General features: G+C 44.9%; 1 protein-coding gene across 3 annotated transcripts in view; it reads right to left on the bottom strand.

Moving 5' to 3' along the window:
* Positions 1–10,138, bottom strand: part of LOC139379085 (actin filament-associated protein 1-like) — a 149,306-nt gene that overhangs the window by 60,120 nt on the left and 79,048 nt on the right. For all 3 annotated transcript variants that reach the window (XM_071121882.1, XM_071121880.1, XM_071121881.1), the window contains exons 2-3: positions 2,057–2,185; positions 725–807 (exon numbers count right to left, since the gene is read on the bottom strand). In XM_071121882.1, the coding sequence (XP_070977983.1) occupies positions 725–807; positions 2,057–2,185 (212 nt within the window). The remainder of the gene's footprint in view (positions 1–724; positions 808–2,056; positions 2,186–10,138) is intronic.

The following is a 10,138-nucleotide window of genomic DNA, read 5'->3' as shown; positions in this document are numbered from 1 at the left end:
GGTGCCAGGTTTCCTCCAGAAGTGACGCTTGGCATTCAAGCCAAAGAGTTCAATCTTGGTTTCGTCAGACCAGATAATCTTGTTTCTCATGGTCTGAGAGTTCTTTAGCTGCCTTTTGGAAAACTCCAATTGGGCTGTCATGTGCCTTCTTCCATTTAATAATGATATAAGTCACTGTGTTCTTGGGGACCTTCAATGCTGCCAAATGTTTTTGTTTTGGTACCCTTACCCAGATCTGTGCCTCGACACAATCCTGTCTCAGAGCTCTACGCACAATTCCTTCGACCTCATGACTTGGTTTTTGTTCTGACATGCACTGTCAACTGTGGGACCTTATATAGACAGGTGTTTGCCTTTCCAAATCATGTCCAATCAATTGAATTTACCCCAGGTGGACTCCAATCAAGTTGTAGAAACATCTCAAGGATGATCAATGGAAACAGGATGCAACTGAGCTCAATTTTGAGTCTGATAGCAAAGGGTCTTAATAATAATTGTAAATAAGGTATTTCTGTTTTTTATAGTTAATAAAATGTGCAAAAATGTTCACTTTGTCATTATGGGGTAGTGTGTGTAGATGTTTTATTTAATCCATTTTAGAATAAGGTAAAAAATCAAATAAAAAGTCAAGGGGTCTGAATACTTTCCGAATGCACTGTATGTGACGTAAAGGTTGTGATGTCATAGGTCAGAGAGAGAGCACGATGGGGTGAGGTGGTCTTACGAGCCAGGGGTGTGGGATCTCAGGGAGTGGCATCTGAGGGGGTGCAGAAAGGCTGCTGTGGTCCTCTGACTTGAACGAGGGCTCTGAGAGAGGAAGACAGAGAGATCGAATTACAATCAACAAACATAAAATGCAATGGCATGGATTAGGTATGATGATAATGGCAATGAGGTAGAGTATGTGGATTGAGGGTATGAAATGGCTGTTGGTCCGGGTGAGAGTGGAGTGAGATTGTGTAAAGGTTGTGTGATGGTGAAGGTTGTGGTCTTTAATGTTGAGGATCGTGTGGAAGATTTAGGAGATGTGAGACTGTGTAAAGGTTGTGTGATGGTTAAGGTTGTGGTCTTTAATGTTGAGGATCGTGTGGAAGATGTAGGAGATGTGAGACTGTGTAAAGGTTGTGTGATGGTTAAGGTTGTGGTCTTTAATGTTGAGGATTGTGTGGAAGATGTAGGAGATGTGAGACTGTGTAAAGGTTGTGTGATGGTGAAGGTTGTGGTCTTTAATGTTGAGGATCGTGTGGAAGATGTAGGAGATGTGAGACTGTGTAAAGGTTGTGTGATGGTGAAGGTTGTGGTCTTTAATGTTGAGGATTGTGTGGAAGATGTAGGAGATGTGAGATCGTGTAAAGGTTGTGTGATGGTGAAGGTTGTGGTCTTTAATGTTGAGGATCGTGTGGAAGATGTAGGAGATGTGAGACTGTGTAAAGGTTGTGTGATGGTGAAGGTTGTGGTCTTTAATGTTGAGGATCGTGTGGAAGATGTAGGAGATGTGAGACTGTGTAAAGGTTCTGTGATGGTGAAGGTTGTGGTCTTTAATGTTGAGGATTGTGTGGAAGATGTAGGAGATGTGAGATTGTGTAAAGGTTGTGTGATGGTGAAGGTTGTGGTCTTTAATGTTGAGGATCGTGTGGAAGATGTAGGAGATGTGAGACTGTGTAAAGGTTGTGTGATGGTGAAGGTTGTGGTCTTTAATGTTGAGGATTGTGTGGAAGATGTAGGAGATGTGAGATTGTGTAAAGGTTGTATGCAAGATAATGTTACAGTCACTTTATCCCTACCTACAGTATATGTACATACTGTGTGTACCTCAACTACCTCGTACCACTGCACATTGACTCAGTACTGGCACCTCGTGTGTACAGCCAAATTATCGTTACTCATTGTGGATTTATTCCTTGTGTTATTATCATTATTTGACTATTGACTATATTATTATTTTCTCTCTACATTTTTTGGTAACGGTCCTGTAAGTAAGCGTCTCACTGTCAGCCTGTTGTTTACGAAGCACGTGACAGATACCACTGTATTTGATAATAGCTGCGGTTGTAACCTTTAGCGGTGAGGACCCTGTGAAGGATGTTGGAGATGAGCATCTTCTTCTCCCTGACCCCAGCGCTCAGATACTCCCTGTCCAGCAGGTCCAGGAACAGACGCAGCTCACACACCAACTCCTCCATGGCTTCAAAGAGACAAAAACATAAAAAAACACAGTGTTAGAATGTTAGACATCATCAGGGGTTGATGGCAATGTCTTAGTTATGGATATGCACTAAGTTATGTGTATGAATGACATCATTGAGTTCAACAATAATGGCAATACAGTTACAACAGCCTCCTTCCTGTCTGAGGAAAAAGAAGAACACCTCAGTTGTTATGCAGAAACCTTCTGTAAAACATTCACAGGGTTAGATACAGATTGAGAGGTAAACCCAGTGTTAGAAACAGATGGAAAGGTAAACACAGGGTTAGATACAGATGGAAAGGTAAACCCAGGGTTAGATACAGATGGAAAGGTAAACCCAGTGTTAGATACAGATGGAAAGGTAAACCCGGTGTTAGATACAGATGGAAAGGTAAACCCAGTGTTAGATACAGATGGAAAGGTAAACACAGGGTTAGATACAGATGGAAAGGTAAACCCAGGGTTAGATACAGATGGAAAGGTAAACCCAGTGTTAGATACAGATGGAAAGGTAAACACAGGGTTAGATACAGATGGAAAGGTAAACCCAGGGTTAGATACAGATGGAAAGGTAAACCCAGTGTTAGATACAGATGGAAAGGTAAACCCAGTGTTAGATACAGATGGAAAGGTAAACCCAGTGTTAGATACAGATGGAAAGGTAAACCCAGGGTTAGATACAGATGGAAAGGTAAACCCAGGGTTAGATACAGATGGAAAGGTAAACACAGTGATAGATACAGATGGAAAGGTAAACACAGGGTTAGATACAGATGGAAAGGTAAACCCAGTGGTAGATACAGATGGAAAGGTAAACCCAGTGTTAGATACAGATGGAAAGGTAAACCCAGTGTTAGATACAGATGGAAAGGTAAACACAGTGATAGATACAGATGGAAAGGTAAACACAGGGTTAGATACAGATGGAAAGGTAAACCCAGGGTTAGATACAGATGGAAAGGTAAACCCAGGGTTAGATACAGATGGAAAGGTAAACCCAGTGTTAGATACAGATGGAAAGGTAAACACAGTGATAGATACAGATGGAAAGGTAAACACAGGGTTAGATACAGATGGAAAGGTAAACACAGGGTTAGATACAGATGGAAAGGTAAACCCAGGGTTAGATACAGATGGAAAGGTAAACCCAGGGTTAGATACAGATGGAAAGGTAAACCCAGGCTGGCACTGGTGCAACACCTGGCACTGGTACAACACATCTCCTGGTACACACTCTCCCTCCCTGCCGTCAACGCTGATTTATAGCTCTGGGAAAATACACCTTCACCCCTCTTCATACAGCAGCAAAACAATAGGCACAGCCCATATAAATGCATAGCTGAAGGTTTAGGTAAGGGAGTGTGTGTGTGTGTGTGTGTGTGTGTGTGTGTGTGTGTGTGTGTGTGTGTGTGTGTGTGTGTGTGTGTGTGTGTGTGTGTGTGTGTTGGTGTGTGTGTGTATATCTCTCTCACTGGGAGTGAAAAAAGGGTATGGTTCTCTCAGAAAATGTTACGGATCGCTTCACATTGAGTTTGTAGGGGTGCTATGAGGGTGTTATGCACTGCACATCAATACAGAACCAGGCTGTAGATAAAGAACACCCCTATATCTTCCATAGTTCAGTCCTTTGAGTTCCAGTAGAGCCTGTCATAAACATGAGATTATGTAATTGCTGAGGTTGGCAGGTACAGTCTCCGCTGTTGACATGACCTTACAAGTTGTAGTTGGTTAGCTCATCATATAATCATAGGTCCTATCTGTGGTTAGTTCTGCAGAGAATTCACCAGAACCCCACGAAGACAAGAAACACAAAACACACACACACACGCACACACACACACACATACACACTCATGATGGAACTATCTGTATCGTCTACCACCTCCAACATCAGAATTCCTCACAGACAATGCCGGTGTATTTGGGATGATTCCATTAAATCAGTTTAGTTAAGGAACTATAGTGGTGTTGGGGAGGTATATTTTGATACACATACACACACACACACACACACACACACACACACACACACACACACACACACACACACACACACATATACAACAGTATGTGGACACCCCTTCAAATGTATGCCCCCGTGCATAAAGCGAGGTCCATACAGAAATCGGTGTGGAAGAAATTGACTGTCCTGCGCAGAGCCCTGACCTCAACCCCATTGAACACCTTTGGGATGAACTGGAACGTCGACTGTGCACCAGGCCTAATCGCCCTACATCAGTGCCCAACCTCTATAATGCTCTTGTGGCTGAATGGAAGCAAGTCCCCGCAGCAATGTTCCAACATCTAGTGGAAAGCCTTCCCAGAAGAGTGGAGGCTGTTATAGCAGCAATGTTCCAACATCTAGTGGAAAGCCTTCCCAGAAGAGTGGAGGCTGTTATAGCAGCAAAGGGGGGGATCAACTCCATTTTAATACCCATGATTTTGGAATGAAATGTTAGACAAGCAGGTGTCCACATACTTTTGGTCATGTAGTGTACTATCGAGTTCTGCATTATTTCATTAGGTCCAGGACGACACCAGTATCGCAATATTTTTCTCATAACAAAAATAAAAACATGCAGACCAACCTGCTGTATGACCAATAATGTCTGTTAGAGCTTAGAAAATACATGTGACTCCAGATGACAACATAATGATCTTTGTTGCTAACATTTAGGGCTGTTTTCCTAAAGTTAAATCTGCTTTGTGTTTTGTTTCCTTGCCACAAAACCAACGAGTATTTGCAATTCTGGTATCGTCCCGGCCCTGTATGTCATAGTAAATTATAACGTAACTATAGGCATCCCATCTTAATGTGAAACCTGACGGACAGCCAATGAAACGCTTCGGAATGTTCTTAGCACAACAGCACATAGTGTTTTGGGCATAGTCTCAATTCACAAAAGTACAGTACGCATTGTTTTTGCCAGACACCTGCAATGATATATTATCTAGTCGGCCCTGTAAAAGCCTGAAGGACCCCCGTGGCTTCAATGAATGATAGTGATGTACAGTTTGAGGAAGGTGGCCCAAACTTTTGATCAGTTGTTTGGCATGAAGATTGGTGCATACCGTTGTCTGGCATGTAGATTGGTGCATACCGTTGTCTGGCATGGAGATTGGTGCATACCGCTGTCTGGCATGGAGATTGGTGCATACCGTTGTCTTGGATAGAGATTGGTGCATACCGTTGTCTGGCATGGAGATTGGTGCATACCGTTGTCTGGCATGGAGATTGGTGCATACCGCTGTCTGGCATGGAGATTGGTGCATACCGTTGTCTTGGATAGAGATTGGTGCATACCGTTGTCTGGCATGGAGATTGGTGCATACCGCTGTCTGGCATGGAGATTGGTGCATACCGTTGTCTGGCATGGAGATTGGTGCATACCGCTGTCTGGCATGGAGATTGGTGCATACCGTTGTCTTGGATGGAGATTGGTGCATACCGTTGTCTGGCATGGAGATTGGTGCATATCGTTGTCTGGCATGGAGATTGGTGCATACCGTTGTCTGGCATGGAGATTGGTACATACCGTTGTCTGGCATGGAGATTGGTGCATACCGTTGTCTTGGATGGAGATTGGTGCATACCGTTGTCTTGGATGGAGATTGGTGCATATCGTTGTCTGGCATGGAGATTGGTGCATACCGTTGTCTTGGATGGAGATTGGTGCATACCGTTGTCTGGCATGGAGATTGGTACATACCGTTGTCTGGCATGGAGATTGGTGCATACCGTTGTCTGGGAGAGACATTTGATTTAATTTATGAGGTTAAAACACACGCTCATATTTCACTCTGAGCCACGGACAATACTGGGAGTCTCTCCCTCTCTCGATACAAAGAGCAACTTTCACACATTCCTGTTTTAATCGTATTATCCTATGAGAGAGGTAGAGGCCAGGAGGGAGAGAGAGGTAGAGACCAGGAGGGAGAGAGAGGTAGAGACCAGGAGGGAGAGATAGATAGAGACCAGGGGGGAGAGAGGGAGGTAGAGGCCAAGAGGGAGAGAGGTAGAGGCCAGGAGGGAGAGAGAGGTAGAGGCCAGGAGGGAGAGAGAGATAGAGACCAGGGGGGAGAGAGGGAGGTAGAGGCCAGGAGGGAGAGAGAGGTAGAGGCCAGGAGGGAGAGAGAGGTAGGGGGAGAGAGAGGGATGTAGAGGGGGGAGACAAAGCCAGACAGACAGACAGACAGAGAGAAAAAGAGAGAGGAGAGAAGGAGAGAGAGTCATAAGGCATAACCTAGGACTAAACAAGCACCTCAATATCAGGCTAAAACAGTCGTTGGTTACTTTCTGCCCTTTAGAAACAGATTCTTGATCAGTTTTCCAAACCCCAGACCAACTATTAGTCATGCTGGACAACGTCATTACAGCAGTCTTGGACCAGTTGTGTAAATGGCAACAACAACAAAAAAAAGTGCATGACAGCATACATGGATTCCAGCCTTTCTTACTGAACACGTGTTGTAGCCAGGAGTCTTCAGAGTTTTGTATTGTATTGGTGAGCTCATGCCTTTGGATAGAGAAAGACTGAATGGTTTAGCCGACTTCCAACAGGGGTGGTCAAAACGCGTGTTAGGGGAGCAACAATATGCATTAAAATCCCAGATGGCTTCAGGGAATTAGAAGTAGGTGGTGTGGAGTGAAGAGGACCACCCTCAAACAATCCTTTAGGGCTATGAACTAAAACAGTAAACCACGCAAACAAACCACCCACTCACTCCCTCGCTCCCCCTCTATTTCCCTCCCTCAACCCCCGCCCCCCTCTCCCTCCCATCTCTCTCTCTTGCTCCCCCCCTCTCTCTCCCCCTCTCTCGCTCACGCCCCCATCCCCCTCTCTTCCTCCCTCACTCACCCCCCCCCTCTCTCTCCCTCCCTCGCCCCCCCCTCTCTCTTTCTCCCCCTCTCTCGCCAACACAGCACTCTACACTAAACACAACTCCCCATGTCAACAGGCTCCGATGCCAAAAGATAGCTTCTGGCTGGGCCTTCCAGAAACACTAAACCCCCTCTTGAGTCAAGATGTGAACACACCTACAGGAGAATGTCTCAGTTCGGAGGGCAGTCAGTCATGATTCTCGGACCAAGAAGGGTTGAGGAAGATCACGGGGGCCAGAGGGTTGACATGTTAGGTTCTAGGTGAACATGTTAGGTTCTAGGTGAACATGTTTGCGTCTAGGTGAACATGTTTGCGTCTAGGTGAACATGTTAGGTTCTAGGTGAACATGTTTGCGTCTAGGTGAACATGTTTGCGTCTAGGTGAACATGTTAGGTTCTAGGTGAACATGTTTGCGTCTAGGTGAACATGTTAGGTTCTAGGTGAACATGTTTTTTTTTTTTTTACCCCTTTTTTCTCCCCAATTTCTTGGTATCCAATTGTTGTAGTAGCTACTATCTTGTCTCATTGCTACAACTCCCGTACGGGCTCGGGAGAGACGAAGGCTGAATGTCATGCCACACAACCCAACCAGCCGTACTGCTTCTTAACACAGCGCGCATCCAACCCGGAAGCCAGCCGCACCAATGTGAGGCTACACCGTGCACCTGGCAACCTTGGCTAGCGCGCCACAGGAGTCGCTGGTGCGCGATGAGACAAGGAGATCCCTACCGACCAATCCCTCCCTAACCCGGACGACGCTAGGCCAATTGTGCGTCGCCCCACGGACCTCCCGGTCGCGGCCTGTTACGACAGAGCCTGGGCGCGAACCCAGCGCCCTTAACCACTGCGCCACCCGGGAGGCCTAGGTGAACATGTTAGCGTCTAGGTGAACATGTTAGCGTCTAGGTGAACATGTTAGCGTTTAGGTGAACATGTTAGCGTCTAGGTGAACATGTTAGCTTCTAGGTGAACATGTTAGCTTCTAGGTGAACATGTTTGAGTCTAGGTGAACATGTTAGCGTCTAGGTGAACATGTTTGGGTCTAGGTGAACGTGTTAGCTTCTAGGTGAACGTGTTCGGTTCCAGGTGAACGTGTTAGCTTCTAGGTGAACGTGTTAGCTTCCAGGTGAACGTGTTAGCTTCCAGGTGAACGTGTTAGCTTCCAGGTGAACGTGTTAGCTTCCAGGTGAACGTGTTCGGTTCCAGGTGAACGTGTTAGGCTCCAGGTGAACGTGAATCTATAGTTGAACTTGAGACCGTCTACTTTCACTGACATAAACACCAGTCTTCTTTTTAAAATGAAATGTTGCAGTGCCCTAATTTAAAATGGACTGACTGTATACACCCGCCTACCATACTTTCTTTAGTGTCTGTCTGTCTGTCAGTTGTTTGTGTGATGTCTGACAGGTCCTTAAACGCTGCTCTACCTTCTCCTGTGACTTTGATAGGCCCTAGGCGTTGTGGGTATGTTTAGTGGGTATGTTTAAGAGCTGGTCCTGACTTGAAAGGCTGTCACGTCCCCAGACTAAACACAACAGACGTGTGTGCTACAGACAGACACCATTTATAAATAAGAGACAGAGAGAGAGACTGATAAATGCACAAATACACACCCACAAACTCAGGGCAAGAAAATAAATCGGATGTTTTTATCTCTCACCTTAGAGACTGCATTTCCCATAACAAAGTGTCACTACTTTATTAAGACACACTAAGTGATAGGCAACCTACCTACAGATGTAGGATCTTAATTTGACCACCATGTTGTTTCAGGATATGTCCTGCACATCAGCAAAAGCAAACTTGTAGTATTCAAGGTTTACAAATGTCCATTCATAATAATCCACACAATAATTCACATTTTCTGTTACTGCAGGATTATTTTTCCTATTGTGAGAAAGTGGTCAAATTAAAAGATCCTACGTCTGTATGCACAACTCAACGAAACCCCTCAAAGCACAGGAAGAACAGTGGGTGTTTTTAGACAAATTAGAGAGAGCACCATCATCATCCATCCTATAACCAGTCTCTAATGGGTACTACAACTACTAATCTAAACCATATATCATGTAGGTTAGATCATAAAGGTTATGTAATCTGACAAATCTGTTTGAGAAACCTGAGCCAAGCTTCTGAGGGAGCACTGGCGTTCTTGGCTCATTTCAAAGTACCAAGCAGTAGTCTGCTGCTCCACTTTGATGTACGATGATGGATCCCGCCCAGACTCCATGTGTTGACTGAGCTAATGGGCATGAGATACTCCAGACCTGGACCAATGACAGGTTGTTTATATGTGCACTGCACCCATGACCCACTAGACATAGTTTGTGTGCAGTGCAGGTAGGCTTGAGTTCACTATTCCATAGAACGTCAATCTCAATCAGCTAATGCTGTATATAAAGTGTAATTGTGGGATATAGGGTACAACCACATAATATGTTGCTTTGTGGGAAGAATGTTGCACTTGGACGGTGGTGACGTTAATTGGCGTGGTTTATGGTCTGGCATCATCATGGTTACCCCCCTCGCGCCAGTCGCCACCACACAACAGGGCATCGCTGGCTCCTTATTTTCAACCCCAACACACACAAACACGACAGCCTGGCTCTTCCAGATGACCCCCCCCCCTCCTTCTGCCCTGGGCCCGGTTTCCCAAAAGCATCTTAAGGCTAAGTTCATCGTCAGAACCTTCATAGGAGCATCATTAAATCTCCACGCTGCTTCCCAAACCATCATTTTTAACGTTGCACTTGAAAACGCTCGTAATATAACCCGTGCCCCAGGCCACTCGTAGATCAGCTAAGTGTGTCGTTAGATGCTTTTTTTGCCCTCCCGCGTCACTTTATACACAGAAGATCCCCGCTAAACAGAATCACATGGTTTATCCGTCTCTCTGTTATGGCTGATAAATTCAGAACAAAGTTGAGTAGAAATACAAAGTTACCAGTGTCTTTGCAATTGATACAAACACGCAATGTAATAAATATTAAAATATATATAAAGCTATAAAAATATGCTTTAAATGCAAACCCGAGAAGACTGCATTAAAATCTAAAACGGTAGGCCT

This window comes from Oncorhynchus clarkii, chromosome 21 (assembly GCF_045791955.1).
Source record: "Oncorhynchus clarkii lewisi isolate Uvic-CL-2024 chromosome 21, UVic_Ocla_1.0, whole genome shotgun sequence".
NCBI lineage: Eukaryota > Metazoa > Chordata > Actinopteri > Salmoniformes > Salmonidae > Oncorhynchus > Oncorhynchus clarkii.
The sequence above is the reverse complement of the archived record's forward strand: the minus strand, read 5'-3'. Positions and strand labels throughout refer to the sequence as shown.